The following is a 25,000-nucleotide window of genomic DNA, read 5'->3' as shown; positions in this document are numbered from 1 at the left end:
GCAATACCACTGCAGCGATTTTCAGGTTTTCTCCTGGAGAAAGCTACCTAGTGCTTTTCAGAAGCTTATTAAGGGTTCCTAAATGAGCAGATCAGTCGTGACAGATACGCTCTCCTAAAAGACAGTTCAATCACTGCTGCTGATCCCCCTCTGCCATGTGCAACCAAAGGGGAATGTTGAATGTGTTCTTGGAAACAGTTCACAGAGTGCAGTGGTGAGGCCCAGAAATCCTGGCCAACCAGTCTTCTGTGTGACCTGAGTGTGGACTCTTGAATATGCTCAACTATCCATTTCTTCTGTGCAGGGCTCCTTCAGCTGCATAGCTGAAGTGCTCCTCAGAGGTAGAAAGTACAAAAGCTGCCACAATCATCAAACCCTCTTATAGCAAAGTCAAGTCGCTTTGGAAGCTAAATGGGGCCACCCCAGAATGCAGCTGTTGCTTCTGCATATTTGGGGGTGCCCTAAATAGGAAGAAGTACAGAGGTTTGAAAGCTGAAAGGGAAAGGATTGGTTCCTTTTGAAACAACTCGCTTGATAGCTTGTGAGCTTACGAGATGTTTATGGCAGCTGAGCCTATAGAGATATCTGGCAGGGGGAATAGTTTGCAGAAACTAGAATCCAGATTGACTGCATGAGCCTTGTCAGGTTGAGAGCAACTGAGACCCAGAATGTTTTGAGTTTCACTCACCCAGAGAATAGGCAGGTAAGAGGCGACATGACAGAAGTTTGTAAAATTATGCATGGCATGGGGAAAGTGGGTAGAGAAAAGTCTCTTCCCCTTTCCTAACACTAGAACCCATGGACTACCAAAGAAGCTGAAAGTTGGAAGATTCAGAACAGATAAAAGAAATTCCTTCCAGTAGCACCTTAAAGACCAACTAAGTCAGTTCTTGGTATGAGCTTTCGTGTGCATGCACACTTCTTCAGATACACACATGCATGCACACGAAAGCTCATACCAAGAACTGACTTAGTTGGTCTTTAAGGTGCTACTGGAAGGAATTTTTTTTGTTTTGACTATGGCAGACCAACACGGCTACCTATCTGTAGATAAAAGAAAGTTCTTCTTGGCACAGCACATGGTTAAACTATGGATTTCATTCCCACAGGAGGCAGTGAGCGCCACCAACTCTCCCTTCCCATATACCAGTAAAATGTTCTGGTTTAGGGCTGGCAGACTTCCAGTGCCATCAAATGCAGAGGGCTGTTCTGTGCTTTGAATGGGTGCTGGTTTGGAGACTCGCAGAACATGCAGCCAGTGTCTAGGACGAGGCCCAGCTCCATCGGTGCCCATCCCTTTAGACAGCTGTTAACCCCTGTTTTGTACCGCAGGTATAGGTTAAGTGGTGACACAACAAGAGGAGGCATTGGAGATGAAAGCGTTCTTGATAGCACAACAGAGGCAGTGTCAGGCCAGTGAGGATTTTATGTAATCATCCTGCTCACTAGCACTTCTGGTATGAATTATTCATCCCAAAGGCAGCTCTTCCCTGGGTGAATTAATTTAGATCCCTGGCAGAAAATACAGGCTGATCCTTCGTGAAATCCTGCACATGAGCGTCAAATTAGAAGCTTACAATGTTCATGCCCTTCCAGTGTGGGGAGGGGAGCTTTGGGGGTCAGATGGGATGGTGAGAGGGAAACCCCCCAGTCTTGTTTCTGTAATGCATGAAATTATTATTAGGGGGATAATTATGCAGATGCTGATTTGGCTGGAGCAATTGGTAAAGACTCGGTGGAGGTCATTAGCATTTCAGTTTCTAAAGGTTTTCATGTTTTTGCTTTTGCTTTAAAGTCCCTGCAAAGTTGTTATTCAGGATAAGCAAGCTAGAATGTCAGAGATAATGGTTTATTATCACTCTTGTGACACAATCCTTTTCCCTCCGTGGTATTTGGCAGAAGAGGAGGAACTTTGCACAGTTGTAGCATGGATCAAGCACTTCCTAGAGAATGTCCAGGAAAGGCTGAGAGAGACCAAGTTGGGGCTGGTGTATACTATCATCAGAATCAAGTAGTGAAAATTAACCTGGACTTGTACTACTTGAGGCTCCTAGGGGAGCATGTCTAGTATCCTGTTCTTGCAGTAGCCAGCCAGATGCATACAGGAAGCATGCAAGTGTTTCAGGGAACCCTGAGGTATTTTGGGCATTTAACAGGGTTTCCTCAAACAGAACATCACTAACGGCAGGCGAGCTTCCCTGGGAAAAAACACCACTGGCAACTGCAGGGGCCTGCTTAAGAGCATGCTGTCAGATTTGGTGTGGCAACAGGGGAGCCCAATTGACCACATGCTAATCAAGTCTGTGCCCTAGAATGTACACTTGCTAGTCAAGGCTATGCTCGATGCCAATGCTTTTCAATGCACTTCAGAGTGCCCATCAGGATCCTGACAGATAGTTCAACATGGAAAGGATTCTCTGTAGGCAGAAAAGTATGCCAATGGCTACCTCAAATGTTTTGTTTCTTTTTACAAAATTAAATTTGGTTTACTAATTAAAAGGCAATCCATATCATAATTTTTCAGTTCTTTTCTTTTCTCCCTCCCTCTTCCCAGATTCAAGTGATCAGTTTTGTGACAGAACAGAACTGGGATTCCCTAGAAGTCTTTGACGGTGGGGATAACACAGCCACCATGCTGGGCAGCTTCTCAGGTGAGTTCTGAAGCGGACACAGAATGGGCCACAGAAGCCTTCACTAACCTGGTGCCTTCCAGATGTTTTGGACTACAACTCCCAGCAGCCCCAGCCAGCTTGACTGCAGTCCAGAACATCTAGAGGGCATCAGGTTGAGGAAGTCTGCCTTTGCAGCCTCCAGTGTTGACTATTCACTGGGCTCAGTCTTCCAGGCTTGCCACCTCCAAAGTAATGAAAGAACGCCCAAGACAGACAGAGGACAGAAAGATTCCACTTTCCCTCCATTGCAACTTCTCCTCCAGCTGGGCTTTGAGACTTGCTTCCATGGTCAAGCACAGAAAAGTCTTTTCTTTGGTGGCTCCCTGCTTGTGGAATTCTGTACATAGGGAAGCATCCTTTTTGTAAACATCACTCTTTTTTATGGCACCCAGGCCACTGGTCCTTCATTGGGAGGGCAACTAGTTACATCTGTGAACCCTTTTTGTGTTCACGCTTTTAAGTGGGGTGTGGCTAGGATGCGTTCCTTTTCTATGTATGTTTGTATATATAAATAGCAGTTTAGGTCTAATTTTACTGCTGTTTTTGAATATTTCCTGTTATCACTATTTATTGAACCCTTTGGTTCCATTGAGACAATTTATGTTAAAAAGGGATGAACAAATATAATAATCTATTAATTAATGACAAAAGTACAAGGCAGCACTTGCACAGACAAGGCAGAGAACAGGTTGAACACACTTACCCCCATGCACAGCCTCCCCACCACCACATACACAAATTTCTCCCTCCCATGCTTTGCATGTTAGAAGCAAGCACAAACTTGGAAATACTACATTTCACTCGAAATGCTTGAGAAGGGAAACCTTTTTGTCATTACTCTTGCCAACACAAACTAGCTGGCATCCTGTGGTCTGGTTTAGGCTTGGAGCAGTGCCAACATTTCCAAATTTAATACCACTTATTTTGAAGGGGTCAGTTGTGCTAATATTTGGACCTCTTCCCCATCTTGTTCCCTACCTGACTTCTGTGAATGATGTTACTTGGGTGAAGGACAGTGTCGTGCTCACTTGAGAGCAGGGTCACACTTTTTGCCCTACTTCCAACATCACATCTGCCACCTTCAACAATGGTGTGTTGTTTGTACCGGTTGTGTGAACTCTTGTTTGCACATAAAGGTGCCACATGATCAGGACACCTGTACAGCTGGGTCTCTCAGTTGTGTGGGGCAATTGCACATGATGAAGAGTTTGTGCCTTGAAGTTGTTTTGCAGGCATCCATGTGCAGTACATGGTTCTTGGGGGAAACAGATGTGATGTTGGATATAGGGCTTAAAGAATTGTGTTGTCCTATATGTCAGTAATGCATGAATGGTGCTTATGTGGAGTAAGAAACTAAGTGGGCAGTGGATTTTTTCAAAACAGGAAAGTGCATCAAAGAAGCAAAGCTGAGAGTGAATCCGTTTGCATTCTTAAACCACAGTTGGAGTCTCTTGTGAAAGCTTTCTGAGCCATTTTTCCACAGAGTTGCATCCATTCCCCTCCAGAGCTGCCTTATTCCTTTCATTTCAGGACCCCAAGCTGTTATTCAGCCAGCAAAGAGGGGAGAACAGTGCCGTGAGGGGTCCTCTGTGACTCCCCCCCCCCCTGTAACTTCTCATCTCCAAATCCTTTTCTATATCTGTTAGTCCAACCGGGTAATGCTTTCTGTGATGAGAAATGTGTCTCTGCGCTTTGAAAACTACATTTCTGAGTATCCCTCTGCTGGCCTCTGTGGAGCTTGATCAAAAATGAACCATGCTGCCAAAGTTAAAGGCTGCCTTCTCAGACACACAGATGCAATCTCTGATGTGTTCTCAGATAAGACTCAGGCTTTGCCCTGCAGTTCTTCAAGACCAATGGGATAGAAGGGTGTGTGCAGAGCAGCCCCCTAAGTCTAATTCATTCTTCATCCTTTTCATACAGATCTATTATGGGGACATCTGCTGGTAGTGTGAAATGATTCTTTTACTGGCTCAGTAATGAGCTGTTGAAGCGCTAACACTCAGGATGCTCACACCTCTATAATTGTGTGTGCACATTAGGGATGTTGGAGAAATTTGGTTCAGTTCATTTTTTAAGGTGAGCCTACCTAATTTGCACTTCCCGAAACAAAACACAAACTGTAATGTAGCTAGCCAACAAAATTTGCACTTCTCTGAATTTTGCAGTGCAGTTCTCCAACCGACCAACCAAACAAAATGTGGTACAAAAAGGCGTGTGTGTGTGTGTGTGTGTGTGTGTGTGTGTACACACACACACACACACTGTATATGGAAAGTGTGGCTAGAAATGCATATATTAGTGAAAACAAAATACAAAATGCCTTATATTTGGGGAAGTTGCTTGCAAAACTGTATAGGGCAAAATTGCGAGTCTATTAAGAGAATGTGCACTAAAATGCTACTGGTGTGAGGACCATAAAAAGAGAATTGCGAATTGGTGCAGAATTATGGCAAACTGAAGCTAAGATTGGAAATAATGAGAAACTGAGAGAAACCAGAAATGACAGATTTGTCTTTTCCTAATGCACAAAAGACCTGCCTGCTTCCTGTGCTAGATGGGACCCCACCACCACCGCCAAATCCCCTCTTCTAGTCTTACTTTCCAGGGTTTAGGGGTGGCTGGAAGGGGTGAAGGGAGGACACCTCCCCAGATATGGTGAGTGGCTCTGGAAATGGTCCAGATCCTCTCCAACATTTCTGAAACACCCTGGTAACGTCTCTGCCTCTTGTGTGCATGTGTTTCTCCCCTAGGAACCACAGTCCCTGCACTGCTGAACAGCACTTCCAACCAACTCTATTTGCATTTCTACTCTGACATCAGTGTCTCTGCTGCAGGATTTCACCTTGAGTACAAAAGTAAGGATTCTTCTTGATGATGCTGTTCCAAGATGCCCAGGTTGTAGCTTCTGCTGCGAGAGCAATTACTTTCAGGGCTGTGCACACTTTGTCGCAGTGATCATGCAAATACAAGATTGAGAAAGGGTATATGATGTGGAATTTAATATAATTTGAAACTTTAGTGTATAAAAGTTAAAATAAAGCCAAGCTTCCAGATCTCATGACTGAAGAAAGGGGCTGGGGGATATGCAGGTGGTGACTAGGGAATGCTCAGAAACCAGAGAAGATCACTGGGTGGAAACTAGAATGACTACATAAGAGTAGTCGATTTCAACCACTGAGCCTTCAATAATGTGCTACCAAAATGAACATATTTTTTTTTTTTAAAAAAGGAAATAAAGTAGCCTTCATAAATAAAATGGAAAGGTAGGCCAGTAGCCAAGATGAAGAGCATGGTGAAAATGCTAGCAGCCTTCCCCAGAATGATGATATTCCAAGTTCTAATATTTCTGAATTAAAATTGGGGGCATTCTTCTTTGATTCCTGCAATGTTTTATTTCTTAGGTGCTCCAGGCAGGAATGAGAGATGTGGCTTGTTAGCTGGAGATGGCAGGGAATGTGTTTTATGCACATGCTTCTTTATGTGTTTTAATGCATGCATAAACCGCCCTTGATCCAAAAGAAGAAGCAAGAAGATGGATTTCAAAGTGGTCGACAGGAAAATTTCAAGATTCCAAAAATGTAACACAAACCAGCAACACAATGCAGCTAACAAGTGGTGCACAAATCACCTGGTGCAGACAGCACAACTCCATGAGGCTTTAAAGCTCTTGCCAGTTCCCTGGCTGATGCACCATTGATCACAAAGGCGTTAAGTCCTGCAGCTCAGCTGCTACCTTCACAGCCAAACGTCTGGCTGAGAACAGCAGAGCAGCTGGACTGCGCCTGCTGCGCCCGTCATAGTGGCTGAAAAGTAAAGTGCCAGTGCCAACCGCTGGAGGGAGTCCCATGGGAGAGGTCACTTTCAGAAATGAGAGCAGCGTTCTGTTACTTTTCATTCACCAAACAGAGATCAACAGCAGACATGATACACACAGTTCCATACGGAATGTGTACAGGCTTAGTACATCTGGTGGTGCTTTAGAATTGGAGGCTCACTTCACTTAAACCTGGTGGGGGAGTTCTTTTTAGGGCCAAACTGGACACAACGCTATCACGTCAATGCAGTTAGTGTGTCTAGTTTGTAAAATGTAATAGCTGCTGCAGGGTCCTGCTTGAAACTTTCCCACAGGCATCTGGTTGGCTGCTGTGAGAACAGGATGTTGGACTAGATGGGCCGCTGGCCTGATCCAGCTAACAGTTCTTAGGAGCAGCACCACTCTAGACTTAGCTGATTAATCAGCTGTGTGCCAGTAGGGATGGAGGAGAAATTTGTGCATTTAATGCAGACCTATCAAATGTGCACTTCTCAGACCAATGCATGAAGCAAAGCACAGCTTCTTCAGTGGCAGCTACGTCTCTGTTGTCAGGTTGGTGTGATTTGGGGGTAATGGCCTCATGGGCCAAATTGAGACTCATGCTGGGACTGATAAGGCCAGTGGTTCTCCTCCCAGCCCCAATCTACATCCTGATTTGTACACTTCTGGCAGAATTCTTGCACACACACACACACACACACACACACACACACACACCAGCTACCCCCATTCACCTCTTCTTGCTTTCTTGCAGCTGTAGGCCTCTCCAGCTGCCCAGAACCCACTGTCCCCAGCAGTGGTCTGAAGATCGGGGAGCGATACTTGGTGAATGATGTTGTCTCCTTTCAGTGTGAGCCAGGCTATGCACTCCAGGTACTAAGTGTTATTGAGTCTGTGAAGTGTTTCACTTTGCAGTGAAAACTGTGGATATGTGAGCTGCCCATGTGTGAGTTGACAGAGCTGACTGAAAGAGATACACAGGGATCTGTGATGTGACAGATTCAGGGGAAAACAGGATGGTTAAGGCATTTGAGCATTGCAAATTCTTATATGAAGTGACCTCAGCTTTGGTTTGAATGTTATAAAGCATGAGTGTCCTGAGCTGCAGTAATCAGCTTGATTAAATAAATATTCCAATCTAACATTCCATTAGATGCTGTGATGTACCTCTTGAGATTAAGACAATATATTTCACTCAAACATTATATACTATAACTATGGGCAGAGTTTTACATGCCAGATCATGGGAAAATACCCATAAACCAATGGGTGGATTTGATGTAGTTGGGCAAATCTGGAAACAGCTGAATATAATGAATTATAATGAAAGTAGCAGTGTTCCTTAAAGACGGTGAAATATATAGTGAGTCAATGAATAGATGGGTTTAAGTAATACGGTACTTTAAGAAGGATTTTTTTTTGGGGGGGGGGAGTCTAAGGAAGGCTGATGAAGTTCTAGGCCTAATAGACAAAACAAAAACTGACTGGATCGCATCCACCTGAGAGTTCTCAAACAACTCAAATGTGAAATTGCTGATCTTCTAGTAAACATACGTAACTTGTTCCTCAGATCAGGTTCCATACCTGAGAACTGACTTCTTCATTCAGTGCATAGTTAAAATGTGGAATTTATGTCTACAGGTAGCAGTGATTGCCACCAACCTAGATGGCTTTAAAAGATGATTAGACCAATTCATGGATGGCAAGGTTATCAATGGTTACTAGCCACAATGGTTATGTTCCACCTCCACTAACAGAGGCAACATGCTCAGGTCCTGTTTGCACTCGGTTCCTGTTTGAGGGCTTCCCACAGGCATCTGGCTGGTTGTTGTGAGAATGGGATGCTGGACTAGATGGTCCTTTGGCTTGATCCAGCAGGTTCTTCTTATGTGATAGATTATATGACACAGATTAGGAAATTCCAGATTAATCTGACAACTAAATTTTATTTTTGGGAAAGAAATTGAACTGGATTATATAACCATCCTTTTAGCTGTCTAATGTATTCATGTTTATATTTTGTTTTGGTCTTTAATGTGGTTTTGTACAATTTATAAATACGTGATTTATTTTTTAAAAACACACACCATGTAAATTAACTTAATTTAGGATTCAAGTCTGTGTATATTTTGTTTTTTGTTTTGGTGGTGCAAAATATAAACTTGCTTTGGTACTCTCACTTCTCATTAGGACTTTTTTCAGTTCTTCCTCTATCCCACCATCTCATAGTCTGCTTTCCTTCCTTGCTTCAGGGACATTCTCACATTTCCTGCATGCCAGGGACTGTCCGGCGCTGGAACTATCCTCCTCCACTTTGCATCGGTAGGAAAAGTCCACCATGAAATTTATTTTAAGACCGTGACATCCTGGAGGGACACCCTTGTAGCCTCCTCACTATTTACTATTTTTTTTTCCATTTCATTTAAAGGGAGCTTGTTGATGTCCTGGCTGCTTAAGGGATCCCTTGGGTGAACCTGAACTGATAAGCTGTTCTGTTTGTTGATTCTGTTATAGTGTTGGGGGACCTCTGGCCCTTTGGTCCAATTAGGCTCACCAGGCCTCCCTGTTTTAGCCTAGCCACACACACTGCTCTATGGCTGTCGTGTGAATCTGAACTGATAAGCTGTTCTGTTTGTTGATTCTGTTATAGTGTTGGGGGACCTCTGGCCCTTTGGTCCAATTAGGCTCACCAGGCCTCCCTGTTTTAGCCTAGCCACACACACTGCTCTATGGCTGTCGTCATATATCACAGGTCTGAGCTGAAATATCATTTTCAGGTACCACCAATCAGCTGGCAGAAACTTGCAAAGCCTTTTCCACAGCACTTCTCAGGCTGAATGCAGAATTTCCTCCTAATGTAAATAGCAGCTTCGGAGGAATGGTAATCTCAGGACCACTGGGGAGAATAAAGGGTTATAAGCTTTTTTCCCCATTCAACCTTCCCTTTCAGCACAGCTGCACTGGGGTGCAGAAGGATCAGAGTTTTAACCCAAAAGCCTGATAAGTAGGTTCCCATTTGCAAAACCAGAATGTAAGAAGGTCCGATGGTCTGCAAACCAATATTGCAAACTAGAATATTGGTCTGCAATGTAATTGAGTTAGGCAATTCGGCTTTATAACAGCTGAAATCAGAAGCCCATTTTCCCACGAGAGTTTGTCTTTCATTGCTCCTTTTGAAAATCAGGATGCTTAATTTGGTGCATAAATATGCATTTGAATCTCAGTCTGTTAGCTGCAGATCCCGAATGAGAAATTGCCTTTGACAGCTACACACACAAAGGCGCACACCATTTCATAGCAGAGAAACTAGATTGGAGATTTTTCAAATATTTTTTATGCCACACTTAGAAAGGCAGAAGCGATCAAGCTTTGGTGAAATGTTCATGAGTCCCTACAAGATCGACTGGCTGTTTCTTCTTCTTCTTCTTTAATCCAGATGTTATCCTTTTTTAATAATTGAGGAGGAGTTCCATTTAAGTAGACATCAAGAGGGTGGGGAGTTAGAGACTAGCAAAGTCAGCAGAAAAAAAAATACATATAATGAGCCATTAAATGGAGGGAAATCTGTGTTGTCAGTGTCAGCATAGATTAAAAGCACAGGCCTCCATGTTCTATTTTAGACTGTGCAGGGGTGGGGGGGACCCAAGAGGATTTGCGGAGACTTTCATAGGTGAATGAATATAGAGGAATTAGGAACAGAGAGAGCCCTGAATTTAGGTTTGGGAAATGAAAACTGGACTCTGTGGTTCAGGTGAGAAGGGTTATGGTGGTGGAGCTAAATCTCCCGAAATTACCCACCACCCAAAAATCAGTAGTGAAATTGGGAGGGTAGGGGCATTATGCCATATATTCTCTCAGAGGGCTGGTTTTTACAGTAGTCTGAAGTAAGGTGAAGAAGAAAATAATTTGAAATGGAGATGTTGGGGATTGATCCTGAGACATTCTTCACACAAAGCACGTGTTCCACTGCTGAGCTGTGATCCCTTTGCCTGTGTCCTCAGGATAAAGGACAAACAATATTGTAATAGGTTTATTTTTAAGTGGCAGCCTTCAGCCTGGTGTTGCTGGGGATTCCAAGAAACGAAATAGTGTAGTTTTGGAATTGGTGGTTAAAATCAGCGCTGTTTTAAAAGGTTCAGTCTGCCATCTTGATTCCAAATGTCATCCAGTTGTACCCAAAAATATATGAAAACCTGCTCCTTGATCTCAGGAACCATCATGCAAAATTATATTACAATGTCTTAAGATGCAAACAGATAACCAGCTTTCCAAAATGCAGATATTTGTTCCTGGCCACCTTCTTCTTGCTTATCTAACAGCTCAGTGTGGTGGAACCATGGAAGAGATGGAAGGTGTAATTCTGAGTCCCGGCTTCCCAGGAAACTATCCTAGCAACAGCGACTGTACGTGGAGGATATCCCTTCCGGTGGGGTTTGGTAAGAGAGTGCCCTGTGCTGTTCGCATCTCCTCAAAAGCCTGATGAATAAACCTATTTGCACTTACTGTTGTTAGCTGACCTCAGGTTGAACAAGTTTAGGTCTTGTCTACACAGGGCTTTTTAGGGACGCAGGTGGCGCTGTGGGTTAAAGCCTCTGCGCCTAGGACTTGCCGATCGAAAGGTCGGCGGTTTGAATCCCTGCGGCGGGGTGCGCTCCCGCTGCTCGGTCCCAGCGCCTGCCAAACTAGCAGTTCGAAAGCACCTCCGGGTGCAAGTAGATAAATAGGGACCGCTTACCAGCGGGAAGGTAAACGGCGTTTCCGTGTGCGGCTCTGGCTTGCCAGATGCAGCTTGCCACGCTGGCCACGTGACCCGGAAGTGTCTCCGGACAGCGCTGGCCCCTGGCCTCTTAAGTGAGATGGGCGCACAACCCCAGAGTCTGTCAAGACTGGCCCGTACAGGCAGGGGTACCTTTACCTTTACCTTTTTACACAGGGCTTATCCAAGCTGACCTTTTCCACCATTCTTTCAAGGCACAGGTCCCTGTTTAAAAGTGCCATGACTAAGGCTTTTTTTGGGGGGGGGGATGTTGCCCCAGAACTTTCCCTATGAAAATCTGCTCTTTAGTACTTAATCAGAGCAAATGTCTATGGGTTTTAATGGGGAGAGCTCTGGAGCAAAAAAAAAAGGGGGGTGCTCAGACATGGGGCTTTCAAACACAGGCCATGCCTGGAAAAAGCAGAAGAAAGTTAAGTGGAGATAAGCCATAGTCTGAAGTTGTAGAATGGGTTGTACCACTTAAGACAGCAAGTTGGGGGTGCCATTTTTAAATGCTCATCCTTTTATATAAAAACCCTGTGCAAGCAACCGCTGGGCAATTTAAAAAATGAATAAATTAAATAATAGAAGGAAATCATAATGATATGGAGAAATCATTCTAACCATTCTAACCCAGCCTGCCCTATCTGAATCTATTAAATTTCTTATGCAGGGAAGCATCCAGAAATGGAATTCTCCACCTATAGTTTGAAATGGTGCAGTCCATTATATCACCTCAGGACTCCTCTACCTTCTTTCTTCTGCATTATGTAGAACTTGATGGCTTAAACCCAACCTTCGCCAGACTGGTTCCCCCCAGATGTTTTGGACTACTACTCCCATCAGCCTCAGCCAGCACTGTGCTTGCTGATAGGCTCTGTAGTCTAAAACATCTGGGGAAACCAGGTTGATGAAGGCTGCTTTCACCCCCCCCCCCACACACACACACCTCATTCTTAGAAATTAGTCCTCCCTTCATTGAGGGTTTCTTTTAAAAATGTAGTGGCTGTTACATGCTATAATTTACATGTTGTGATCTCTGAAGTTAGAGAAAATCAAATCCGCTCTAAGGGCAGGGCATGCCTTTGTCCCATATAAATCAACTTTTTAGAAACAAAACAAAAAACTCATGATCAGTTAGCCAAATTTGGCCAGACTTAACCATTTTTTAATGAATGTTGTAATTTTTTTATGTGTCTGTTTACTTATTTATTTTATTCTTTGGATTTTGTGCCTGTCATTTACCGTAAGGTCCCAGGGCAGGTTGCGAGGAAACCATGGTACAACTTAAAATTAAATAAAACCAATAGTTAATACAACACCAATAGGTGTAATAGGAGTGGGTAGGTGACAAATTGTGATAAAAATAAGAACATTTTTAGTTGGATGCAAAGGTTTCTTATAATTAGCTATCGACAATATGAGCACCAAAGGGGATTGTGCATCCCTGGACCCAACCCCCAAATGGTGAGGAAGCTCCAGTAATCCATATTCAGAGGGTGCAACAGATAGGAAGCAGGAAAAGAATATGGAAGTTCAAAGTAAGGGTCTAGTGCAGTGTGGGCCAAACTTGGCCCTCCAGCTGTTTTGGGACTACAATTCCCATCATCCCTGACCATTGGTTCTGTTAGCTAGGGATGATGGAAGTTGTGGTCCAAAAACAGCTGAAGGGCCAAGTTTGGCCAACACTGGTCTAGTGGCTTCCCTCAATGACAAACTGCCCAGACTTGAGGGAGAGCAATCATCAGAGAGGCATCCTCTCCAGAAACATCTGGTTCCCAGGATCCAGGATGATTATGTTCTCTGGCAGTGCTTCCCCTTTCACCCTTTTAACCATAAACCTTTTGGACTTGTGCCTATATTTTTAACTGTGCTTCCATTACACTCATCACATTTGCAGATGACACCAATCTGGGAGGGGTAGCTTATGCTGCAGAACACAGAATCAGGATTCAAAATGACTTTAACAGATTGGAGAACTGGGCAAATGTAATAGGGACAAATGTAAGGTTTTACAGTTAGGCAGGAGGAAGCAGCTGCACAAATATAAGATGAGGGACACCTGGCTTGCCACTAGTACGTGTGAAAAGAATCTAGGGGTCTTGGTAGACCACAAGTTTAGCATGAGTCAACAGTGTGATGCAGCAGCAAAAAAAGCTAATGCTATTCTAGGCTGCATCAACAGAAGTATAGTGTCTGGTTCAAGGGAAGTAATAGTACCACTCCATTCTGCCTTGGTCAGACCACACCTGGACTACTGTGTCCAGTTATGGGCACCACAATTTAAGAAAGGATATTGACAAGTTGGAATGTGTGCAGAGGAGAGCAACCAATATGATCAAGGGTCTGGAAATGAGGAGCTGGGTATGTTTTGGGGATTACAGCCAAATTCTATACAGTTTTGTCAAGCCCAGGGATAGTTGAGGAATTTGATCTTTGCAAATCTTTCCGAAGTGAGCTGCACTTCCCATATTTATATGCAGATCTGGACATAGCTATCTGTTGAATTTTTGTTACTTTTCTGAATGTCATGACACAGTCCTCATTTCAAAAAAAGTCCTGAAATACATTAAAAATGTGTATTGAGGGGCATTTGAAAATAAGTATTTAAATGTGAATTTTTATTCATATTTAAAAAATAACCATTGCAAATTAATGTGGAAATGATCTTAAAGTTGGGCACATGTGAACATGAGTGTGGCCTGCACTCCTAGTTGAGCCACAGTCTACTTTCTGGCTGGGACCCTGGAATATACCTCCTTTCTCCCTCTTTCCCCTTGTCATACAGGTGCCCACCTCCAATTTTTGAACTTTTCCACTGAGCCTAACCATGACTTTGTTGAAATCCGTAATGGGCCGTATGACACCAGCAACATCATCAGCCGGTTTAGCGGGAGTGACCTCCCAGGCTCCCTCCTTTCCACATCCCATGAAACCACCATGTATTTCCACAGCGACCACTCACAGAACAAGCCTGGCTTTAAGGTAGAATACCAAGGTAAGGAGGAGGGAGTCAATGAAGCTGTGGATGATGCAGCCAGATTGCCCTTGAGGCTCATGGAAAGAGTGCTCAGAATGCGAGAGCCACTTCTCTAATTTTGAAGTCATATCTCGAGGCTTTAATCCAAGCAACTATAAAAGGGTTACATAGTAGCCTGGCTTAATCCTAATAGCCAGGGCCTGTTCACCCTGCCAACACAGACAAGTTAATTCACAATGTGTTTCCCTGAAGGGCTTCTGTACTCTGCCTGGGGTTTCAACCTGACCTGAATTTCTTAGATGCTTGGAGACCTCATAATTGTTGCATCAGAAGAATACTCTGTCCCAGTGGTCTTTTGTCCAGGCTTTTTCCTGCCGCTCTTATTCTGGTTCTAATTAGAAGCACAGAAAGCTTTGGTGTCTGTCTACAAGTTTTTAGCATTATTGTTGCTCCTTTCTAAAGAGCCACTACCCCAAACGTAAGCACCCACGCACACCCCAAAAAATTGCAAACTAAATTTTTGACACTGGGAGAGAAAACAGGGGAGTAGAGAGGAAGGGGAAAGATAATAAGGGGGAGATATATGTGAGCCTATGCAGTTATATGTCCTAAAGCACACATTTGATTGGGGATCTAAACCAAAGAGAAAAGGTGGGTCTTGAAAAGGGACTTAGGTTGCAGTTCAAACCTAAGATCTTCCAGGATGAGTGGAGTTTGTAATAAGTGGATCTTCCACTGAACCAGCTATTCAACCAGGGTTATGCCAACTGATGTCCCCCATCCAAGCTCACCAGAGATATGCTGGTGTAAGTCCTCCATCCCAGCTCAGTTGAGGCAAGTCTCCAATAAAGGGCATTCCAGAGGAATGCCAGGGGTGGGATGGGACAGTGGGGTGAGGAAGGCATTCAGAGGGTACATGCTACCATGGATGACTTACTGTCTTCAGACACACTCAACAGTTCACTGCATTATTAGCAAGGTTTCTTCTAGTGATCTTAGTGTACTACAGAGCCATTGTAAGGGGAAGTTGGTCCTTCAGCATCCCTGACACCAGAGACTCTGCGAAATAGACTGTGTGTCCCAGAGTTGCTTGTGCCCCAGATGCCTCTTATGAAGCCGTGCTAATAAATGCTTAACTTAAAATATGGCACCTCTTGTCTCATTTGATTTCCAGCTTATGAGCTACAGGAATGTCCTGACCCCGAGCCCTTTGCCAATGGTATTGTGAGGGGAGCCGGTTACAGTGTGGGCCAGTCCATCTCCTTTGAGTGTCTCCCCGGCTATCAGCTCATTGGCCACCCAGTATTGACCTGTCAACATGGAACCAATAGAAACTGGGACCACCCATTGCCCAGGTGTGAAGGTATGGCTTTATTGAGTCACTTCCCAAAAAGGAAAACACTATGTAGAATAATAGAAGCATAACCACACCACCACACCCACCATTCCTGTCCCCCTCTTCCCCCCTTTTCTTCTTCTTCTTCTTCCTAATTGTTTAAACCAATTCATAAACCAAGAACCCATACATTGACCACTAATATTGAAACATATGTTGTAGGTATTTTGTCACATTTCTTTTGCTGTTTTTGTGATATACATATGACATGAGAAAACTTGGTATACTTATTTGTATAACATTATTCTTGTTTATAAAACCCAATTTTTAAAAAAGGAAATTCCTTGAGTGGGCACAATTCCCCCCTTCGCCAGCAACATTTTATCTCAGTATTTGACTACAAGGAGAGCCCTGCTGGATCAGGCTAGAGGACCATCTAGCCCAACATCCAATCCTCACACTAGCTAACCAGACGCCTATGGGAAGCCCAGAAGCAGGACACAAAATATAGCCGTCCTGACTATGAGACTTCTGATGTTCAAAGTGTGGGGAAACTGGTTGGTTTAAACTCTGGTTTGTAGAAACAAGCTAGGTCATGCCATGGTTTATGATCCCATCTCCTGTTACAAACCAGAGTTTCAACTAACCAGAGTTTCACCCCATTTGAACAAAACCCAAAATGCTGGTTATCTTAAAACAGGAAGTGGATCCTTCCAATCTTCTTCTTGTGGCCACACTGTGGAGGTGAGAGGAACAGAGAAAACACAAGCGTAAGGCTTGCTTCTGCTCATACACGTAACACTAAGCTATGGTTTAGCATCAAGTTTGGCCCTACCATTAGGCAGTCAGGTGACAGATGCTGGGAGGGGGACAGTGGTTGGTAAAGTATTAGAGGGTGAAATTTTGTGTTCCCTTGATCCCCTAAGCCCACCTACTGCTTTCAGGTGTGGTAAAAATTGGCTTTCCAGTCACCGATGTAGAAGCAATATTCATCTGCCATCCCAATTGGCTTCTCTACATGACATGGACTGGGCACCATCTTGATCTGGCAGCAAAATGCCTTGAGCTGACCTCGTTTCACATTACATCTGAAACAAGCCATTATATTTTCCCCCGAGATACGACTGCTGAACCCTTCCCCTCTCCCCTATGAAGGCAGCCTTTCCTTCCTGATCTCTCTCCCTTCTTCTCCTTTTGGACACCCCTGCCTCCATTAGGATGATTAGAGTGGAGTTTTATTGTTCTAAGTGAGCTTTTGCCTTTTCACATTCAATCAGCCATCAAAGTCTGAGCAGAACTAGGAGCCAAGCAGCAGTATAAATAAGGTGGAAGGAACGGGGCTTTGATCACCTTCTTGCTTTGTGCCTTTGACATCCATCTTGCTGTGCTGGAGTAAGTTTAATGACTAACTCCTTGCTGCTCCACTTGCTGAGAGATGGCTTTCCAACAGTCAAACCCCATGGATTTGGGGATGGCTTGTCAGCACACGCTTCTCAACCACCCAGCATGGGTGACTGCCATGATTCCAAAACGCTGGTAACTTTTTGGTTTTATGAGCAACACATCCTTCGGACAATCTTTTGATTAAGGAACTTCAAGGAACTGCACAGGGACTTTGTTCCCCTCAGCCACTGGGATGACCATACCTCCCCTGTAAAGTTGGAGTGTCGTACCTGGGATGGTGAACTATCCCTAAATATAGGGATATTCTGGGAAATCCCTTTAACAAGGTTTAATGTTCTCCCTTCTTATTCATTAGAAGACAGATACAATGAAGCCCAATAATAATAGTGACAGCACTGAAATGGAATCTGTCTTGCATCCCCTTTTTTACTGTGGTTTCTCTCAAGTAGAAACCCCCTTTTTACTGTGGTTTCTCTCAAGGTCTAATATATCCCATTATACAATCCCTTCCTAGTTGCTCTTTTGATCACTTTGCTTCAGTAAGTCAGCCACAGGGCAAGAGGCAAAGTTTTTGAATATGACCATTCTTATTAGACGTGATCCTGACTAATGAGTTGAAAGTTCATGGAGAGAAAAGGTAGGTCATGCCATACCAAAATCAGGCCACTCCTGATTTGGAAGGTTATTTATCTATAGAATTGTAGAGTTGGAAGGGCCCCTGGTGGTTGTCTCGTCCAACCTGCTGCGATGCAGGAATTTACTAGACTTCTTTTTCTCTTTCCTGTCAATCAACATGCAGTTCCTTGTGGAGGAAACATCACTGCACACAATGGCACTATCTACTCTCCAGGCTTTCCCAATCAGTATCCCAGTTCCCAGGACTGCACATGGCTTCTTACTGTGTCAGCTGGATATGGCATCTACCTCAACTTCACCTTGCTGCAAACAGAGCCATATAATGACTTCATCACCGTCTGGTAAGAAGGACATGCAGACTGAGAAAGCCCAACAATGGTAGTTCAACTTGAGTAGAGGTCACATGAGTGTGGAAGAGTCAAAACCATGGTTGATGTGTTTCATCAACACAAGGACTTCTGCTTGTGCAGTGGAAACCCACACCCTACACAAACTCCATGCCCTCTCCAAATCTGCTCTAGAGGTATGGAAGGAGGAAAAGGGCATGAAGCCTGCATTATTGTAACCCTGCACAGTTACAGTTCCCACATCCTCTTAGAAGGCCCTAATCCTGCTGACAGTCATTCAAAGCTGCAATAAATAAGGCATCTGGAGCTTTTGGATGGGAGGCACAGGGAGCCAGCCTCTGATGCACAACATTCTCACTTTGACCCATTTAGCTGCTGTGCACTTGTTTTTTCCATTCATCTTTCTTCTTTCTCTTTAGGGATGGTCCTCAGCAGACAGCCCCACAACTGGGTGTTTTTACAGGAAACTCTGCTAAGAAAGCCACCCAAAGCTCTTCCAACCAGGTCCTCCTAAAATTCTACAGTGACGTGGCCAACGGAGGAGTCTTTGCGATTCACTATTACGGTCTGTACAGCTCACTGACATGCTGACATCTGCTATGATATATATGTCTTTTTAAACCATTGCATGCAACATTTTGTCGGGCACAGTGTCATTTACATATTTATTTAAGCATTGATAAGCTGCATTCCTCATTGAAAAGTATCCGCGGCCAGAGCATACAAAAGCCCACCCTTTGCTAAACTTTATCAGCATGCCCAGTTGTCAGGGATGATGGGAATTATAATGCACCAAACTTCTGAGGGGCACAGGTTTCACATGCCTGGCATGACTGGTTTCTATAGTGCTACAAACCTACTTTTTTAAAAAAATGTTTTGTCCTTGCACAGCAGCAACAACAACAAAAAGATGAAGCAGGTTGCATTTGGAGGTGGGGATGGGTAGGATCTGTCTCAGGTAGGTTGGATGGTGATAGATCTTCTGGTTTCTGGTTTCCTTGCATTTAAACACAAAAGGCACATGCAAATCTATATAGCTAGCAGTCTGGAATTGTGACATATCTTGTTCATTCCCCTCTCTTCTCAGCCTATCAGCTTTCTAGATGCCAACCTCCAACCATGGTCCCCAATGCTGAGATCATCACAGAGAATGAGGATTACAACATAGGTATTGACTGCATGACTTGCATCTCTGGCACTTGCTCTGTGGTGTTTTCTGTATTTTCCTTAACAGAATATAATTCCCAAGATACTTTGGGGGGAAACATGGCTGTTAACGTGATATATGAGTATTTTAAATGTACGGGTGAATGTGGCATTTGTCATTAATTAACTCAGGTTGAGTTGCCGAGTTGCTGTCCTTGGTCCTGCAGACTAAGCTGACAGGTTTTTCAGCATGTCAGGTTGTGCTGAGAGTTGTTAGGCGACTCCATAATAGTGTTTTGCATGCAAGGTAAAAGTGATTTACATGTTTGGACCATTCTAGCAAGCCAGGACTCACCCACCTCATTCAGCAGTTGATTTAGAACCAGGCTTGGGGGATGGATCTCCATCGTTGCAGCAGTGGCGGGATTTGGAAGATAAATGGAGCTGGGGTTGAAGCAAAGTGAGGGGAAACCTCACCAGATGAAGACACAGAGAGCAATGAGGCTTGGCTAGTGAATGTTTGGTTGCCGCAGACAGCTGGGGAAGCTATTGCAAAGTAGCTCAATAAATGTTACGTTGCTGCCTTTGTGGCAGTACTCTCTAAGGGCACAACTGTGGGGCAAGGATTTCTTGCATTAAAAAAGGTGAGGAAGCAATATTGCAGGAGGACTTTTTTGCTTGCAAAAATGTCTATATTAGGCAAAAATGCATGCCAGTATGTGGAGAAATTTGCACTAAAATGCTGATGAATTTTCATGAGGACTGTTGTGGAAATATAGAGAACTGAACTTAACACTGTAAAAACTAAGTGAAACCGGAATTTACAGATTTGTCCTTCAGTAAGTCATTCTTTCTAGTTTGACCACAATCTGATTTTCTTCATTGGGGGATTTGCCCCTTCTGCTGTTGAAATGCATTTTGAACTCCCTTGTCTCCTTCCCCAGGTGATATAATTAGGTATCGGTGTCTTCCTGGCTTCACCTTGGTTGGAAATGAGATCCTGACTTGCAGGCTTGGTACTCACCTCCAGTTTGAAGGGCCTCCCCCAACTTGTGAAGGTAAGTCTTTTAGAGGTTACTGTGGCTCTTGGAAGGGCCCTAGGGGAGACAGGAACTACCAGGCAGCACATGGGGTTCAATGGATTTCTTTGTTAGTTTTAAAATCTTTTCTAAGTGTACTAAATGCAAAACAAACAACAGCTATATTAAAGACATAAAAATATCAAAAGATACAGCAGTTATACAGAAGTTCGACAGAAGAGATTGATGATACCTTAATTACAGTGTTCCTAAAACTTGCAGACTGATATTCTCTTGTGGAAATTAGGAATAAAAAGAAATTTGGTATAATTTTATACATGATCCTTCCAAAGTAGGAAGGGCCCATGAAGTAGTGATGGGAGAGACATTTGATTCAGATTGCACTAGGGATGAACCTAACTGATTAGCATTTTCCGAAGCAACGTGCAAACCAAAATACAGTTGTCCTTCAAAATGTGAATTTCTCTGAATTTTACAGTGCAGTTATTTAGCATAGTAATGTGTACAAAGCTGTATATAGTTGGATAAAGTGTGCATGATTGAATATGTACTTTTTATACATTTGTGAAAACTAAATAAAAAAATACTTGGGGAAATTGCATTGCAAAATGTATATTAGGCAAAATTGCATACAAAAGGAGAAATCCACACTAAAGTGCTGATGAATTTTCATGAGCAATCCCCCACACAAATATTTTATTGTTTTCACAACTTGCTTTGCATACAGAATTCCCTTGTTCCAGTCTAGGTGGACCAAGGATTTGACTTCCTATGTCCCTATAAGACCCTTGAAGGTATATTTACTGTCCTGCTGCTGTTTCTCTGTAGCACTGGCATAAAGCCACATTCTGTGTTTGCTTTCTTTTGCATCAATCAGTTCATTGCCCAATGAATGAGGTCCGCACAGACTCCATGGGGGTGATCCTGAGTCCGACCTTCACAGGCAGCTACCCTCACTTTCAGACTTGCTCTTGGGTGGTCAAGGTGGAGCCAGAATACAACATCACCTTCACTGTTGAGTACTTCTTGAGTGAGAAGCAGTATGATGAGTTTGGCATCTTTGATGGTGAGTCACCAGGATGATTGGGAAATTTTGAGCTGTTCAGGTCATTGAAAGAAAAATAACTTATGAAGTAGAAGGTATACAGCCTTATAAAATCTAAGAATTGTGTTGAGAGAATAGCTGGCAGAGGCGTGTGTATTTGCCTCTGTGTACTTTCTGATTTACAATGCAAGCAGGGATGCTTTGGGTAAGTCATTCACATTCCTGAGTTGGATTGCATTGTTAAGAAGGCATTTCAAGTTGGATCAGGGACTCCCTAAAGTCCCATGCTGCTCTGTGGACTTGGGCGCCCTCCCCCCACCAAAAAAAGCTACATTTTTAAAGTGACTGCTGCATTTTTATTTTAAAGCAAAACCAAACTGACTAAGGAAATAATTGCGTGGGGAGGGAGCAGAGAGTTTGTGAGTGAAGGGCCACCCAGGATGTTTTGCTGCAAGATGCAAAACAGAAAATGCTGCATGCATTCACCTGCTGCTCACATGCATGCACATGCCACCCACCCATGGCATGCAGGTGCATAGCAGAAGAGGAGGCAGCAGGGGTGGCCAGCAAGCACAGGAGATGTTAAGTGGCATTCTCAAAGGTTGGATCTGCCCTCTCTCAGCTGCCCAAAGCCTGCTATGCTGAGGCCACTGCCCTACCTTGCCTCATGGGCAGGCTGGCCCTGTGTGTCTTTCATTTTGACATATAGGTCTAATCTCAGTGAATGATTTTCCCAAGGCACTCCAATCACAGTGTTATGGGGGAGGAAATAAGACTGCCATCTAAAATACCCAAGATCTTCACCAAAACCCATTGTCTTAGTCATGTCTAAGCAAATGCTACACATAAGCAAAGATCTAACAGGCCTCAGCAAGATTCACAAACCAATTTTCCTTCCTTTCTTATGAGCATCTATGATTACCTCATTTGATTAAGACTAATTCCGTACTGTTAAATCTCAGTGCCAATGTTTGCTATCAGCTTAGTAATTCTCTATTGAGACAGCCTTTTTGTATATATATATTGGTCAAGCTTTAGTTAGTCCTGGTCTGGGACTTTTCAGGAAGCATCTGCCATGTCTCCGTTTTTTCTCCTCTTTATTCTTCTAGCTCAGTGAGATCATTTTGCAATGCAGCCTTCTTATTTGCAAGTACTCAAAGTTGTTAGCACATAAAGCAGCCTTATCCCCATTGGAGAGCCCTCCTGAAACATTCAGTCTATTGTGCTCTTGGTCACATTTCCCTTCTCTTTGTGACATTCCCCAGGCGTAAGGTATATAATGTTTTCCTGTGCCTATGAGCCAACTGTACTTTATGCTATGCACAACATAAACACATCTGTGAAAGTGTGCTGTTTAAATAATAATAATAATAATAATAATAATAATAATAATAATCTCCAATTCTGTCACATTCCAGTCCTTTTTCCTCACCAATTTGCTGGGCTTAATCCACTCTGCATCTAAATTACCAGCAATTTTTAGGTTCCCTAAAGAATGTTTGTAGTTCTGCAAAACTTGAGGATCCCCTCAAGCATGCTGATACCTCCTCCTTGCTTTCAATGGCCATGTTTGGGCTTCAAATTAGTTGGCCCTCACCATATGAGTTTGCTATTAGAAGGAGAAATTAAACTAATTCATGGAGGAAGATGGGTCTATCAATCAGCATTAGCTATGGTAGCTAAGTGAAGCACCCACTTTTGGAGGCTTCCTACTCCTGAATACCAAGTCCTAGAGACAAACAAGAGGAGACAGCTGTTTCATTAGGTACAGTTTCTGAGCTTCAAGAGGCACTGGCTGACCAAGGTTGAAACAAAATGCAGCTAAACTATATGCACCCATGGCTTGATGCGGAAGGGCTTATTATATATTATTATGTTTTGTTTGTCTGATCTTTCTTCAAGGTCCTTCAGGCCACAGTCCATTATTGCTGTCCCTAAGTGGGAATTACTCTGCTCCCCTAACGGTAACCAGTTCTGGCAACAGAGTCTATCTCCACTGGTCCTCTGACCACTCCTATAGCAGAAAGGGCTTCAGAATCCGCTATTCAGGTTAGTAAAAAGCAGGGATAGAAATGACATGTGTATTGATGCATAAAGTAGTGATAACGAGCTGAGAAATTTATGCTCAGTTTTGTTTGGGGCTTTTTTGGCAATCTGACATTATTAATAGAACTCCAGTATCCTGTTCTCGTGCACAAAAATAGCTCAACCCATTTTCTTTAGCTAAATGATTCCCCATGTAACTGAGACTGCAAATCCTATACATACTGTCTTGAAGAAACCTCGAGGCTGGATCACTACAATGTGCTCTGTTCGGGGCTGCCCTCGGGCCTGGTTTGGATGCTCCAGCTGGTGCAAAATGCAGTGGCCAGATTGTTGGGGGGGGGCACCTGGCCAATAACATGTTAAAGCATGGGTAGACAAACTAAGGCCCGGGGGCTGGATCCAGCCCAATTACCTTCTAAATCCAGCTGGCGGACGGTCCAGGAATCAGCGTGTTTTTACATGAGTAGAATGTGTCCTGTTATTTAAAATGCATGTCTGGGTTATTTGTGGGGCATAGGAATTCATTCATCCCACCCCCCATCCCCACCCCCGAAAAAAAATATAGTCCAGCCTTCCACAAGGTCTGAGGCACAGTGGACTGGCCCCCTGCTGAAAAAGTTTGCTGACCCCTGTGTTAAGGCATCTGCACTGACTGCCCATCTACTACCAAGCCCATCTTCAAAGCCAGGCATCCCCAAACTCGGCCCTCCAGATGTTTTGGGACTACAGTTCCCATCATCCCTGACCACTAGTCCTGTTTAGCTAGGGATGTTGGGAGCTGTAGTCCCAAAACATCTGGAGGGCCAAGTTTGGGGATGCCTGTTCAAAGCCCTTGTATTAATCCACAAATCCCTGAACAACTTAGGTCCGGGGTACCTTTGGGGCCACCTGAACCCTTATATCCCAGCTCAGTCACCTGGATAAAGCCTGACGTAATGTGTTTATGGGATGGGAGCTATTAGTTAGTTTGTTTTTATTATTATGTATTTTGTGTTCTCATTTTGAAATTTTATGTTATGAAACACTCTGTGGTCTTCAGATGAAGGTCAGCATACAAATTTAATATTTAAAAAAATAAATATGAGAATTATAGCTTGTTGGGGGGGATGGGTGGTTTCTCAGCCATTCCCAGTACCCTGAACAAACTACAGCTCTCAAAATTGCTTGGGGGGAAGTCATGGCTTTTTAAAGTGGCTACATGGTCCTTTAAATATGTGGTGTGAGTATGCTCCCACTCTCGTTGTTTACAGGTTATTATAAACCTGTTGTATATTTTAAGATGCTACATTTTCTTGTTCTCAAACTTGGGGCCACTTTCTGCCTCTTATCCCCCCTTCCTCTGCTTTGAGCCTTTGAGGTGCACAGAAATACTCTGTTTGGGACTCTAAATGGCAGCCAGGAGATGAAAAGTAACACACAGCAATCTCGGAGGAACAAAGCTTCTGTGTTCATTCAGCAACGCAACCAAAACATAATTTCTGCCAATTAAATATTAATTCATTCATTTATGGAATAACAGTATTAACTTATTTATGACACATTTATACGTGTCCCTGTCCCGAGTTTGATTGCTTTTCATTAAGTAATTAAAATATGCTTCATTCCAAGACTGGGTTGTTTAATTTTAAAGGGACTCTTTGCCAAACACCCGGTAATTGCTTTTATACAGGCGGAGTAATTAAACTTCATATGAAACCAAGACCAGTGTAAAAAACACCCACATTGAAAATGTTAATGGTGAAACTAGCTGCTGTTTCTCTTTTCGGAAATCCAAT

At 43.4% G+C, this 25,000-nt stretch overlaps 1 protein-coding gene across 9 annotated transcripts in view; it reads left to right on the top strand.

The window, feature by feature from the left end:
* CSMD2 (CUB and Sushi multiple domains 2) overlaps nt 1–25,000 on the top strand; it is a 474,291-nt gene that overhangs the window by 386,893 nt on the left and 62,398 nt on the right. For all 9 annotated transcript variants that reach the window (XM_083751582.1, XM_083751583.1, XM_083751584.1 and 6 more), the window contains 13 exons: nt 2,555–2,651; nt 5,426–5,530; nt 7,244–7,362; nt 8,742–8,811; nt 10,809–10,925; nt 14,034–14,243; nt 15,400–15,588; nt 17,765–17,942; nt 18,368–18,513; nt 19,036–19,116; nt 20,039–20,152; nt 21,012–21,200; nt 23,082–23,228. In XM_083751582.1, coding sequence (XP_083607708.1) covers nt 2,555–2,651; nt 5,426–5,530; nt 7,244–7,362; nt 8,742–8,811; nt 10,809–10,925; nt 14,034–14,243; nt 15,400–15,588; nt 17,765–17,942; nt 18,368–18,513; nt 19,036–19,116; nt 20,039–20,152; nt 21,012–21,200; nt 23,082–23,228 — 1,762 coding nt within the window. The remainder of the gene's footprint in view (nt 1–2,554; nt 2,652–5,425; nt 5,531–7,243; nt 7,363–8,741; nt 8,812–10,808; nt 10,926–14,033; nt 14,244–15,399; nt 15,589–17,764; nt 17,943–18,367; nt 18,514–19,035; nt 19,117–20,038; nt 20,153–21,011; nt 21,201–23,081; nt 23,229–25,000) is intronic.

This window comes from Podarcis gaigeae (assembly GCF_964106915.1).
Source record: "Podarcis gaigeae genome assembly, chromosome: 8".
Taxonomy (NCBI): Eukaryota; Metazoa; Chordata; class Lepidosauria; order Squamata; family Lacertidae; genus Podarcis; species Podarcis gaigeae.
The sequence above is the reverse complement of the archived record's forward strand: the minus strand, read 5'-3'. Positions and strand labels throughout refer to the sequence as shown.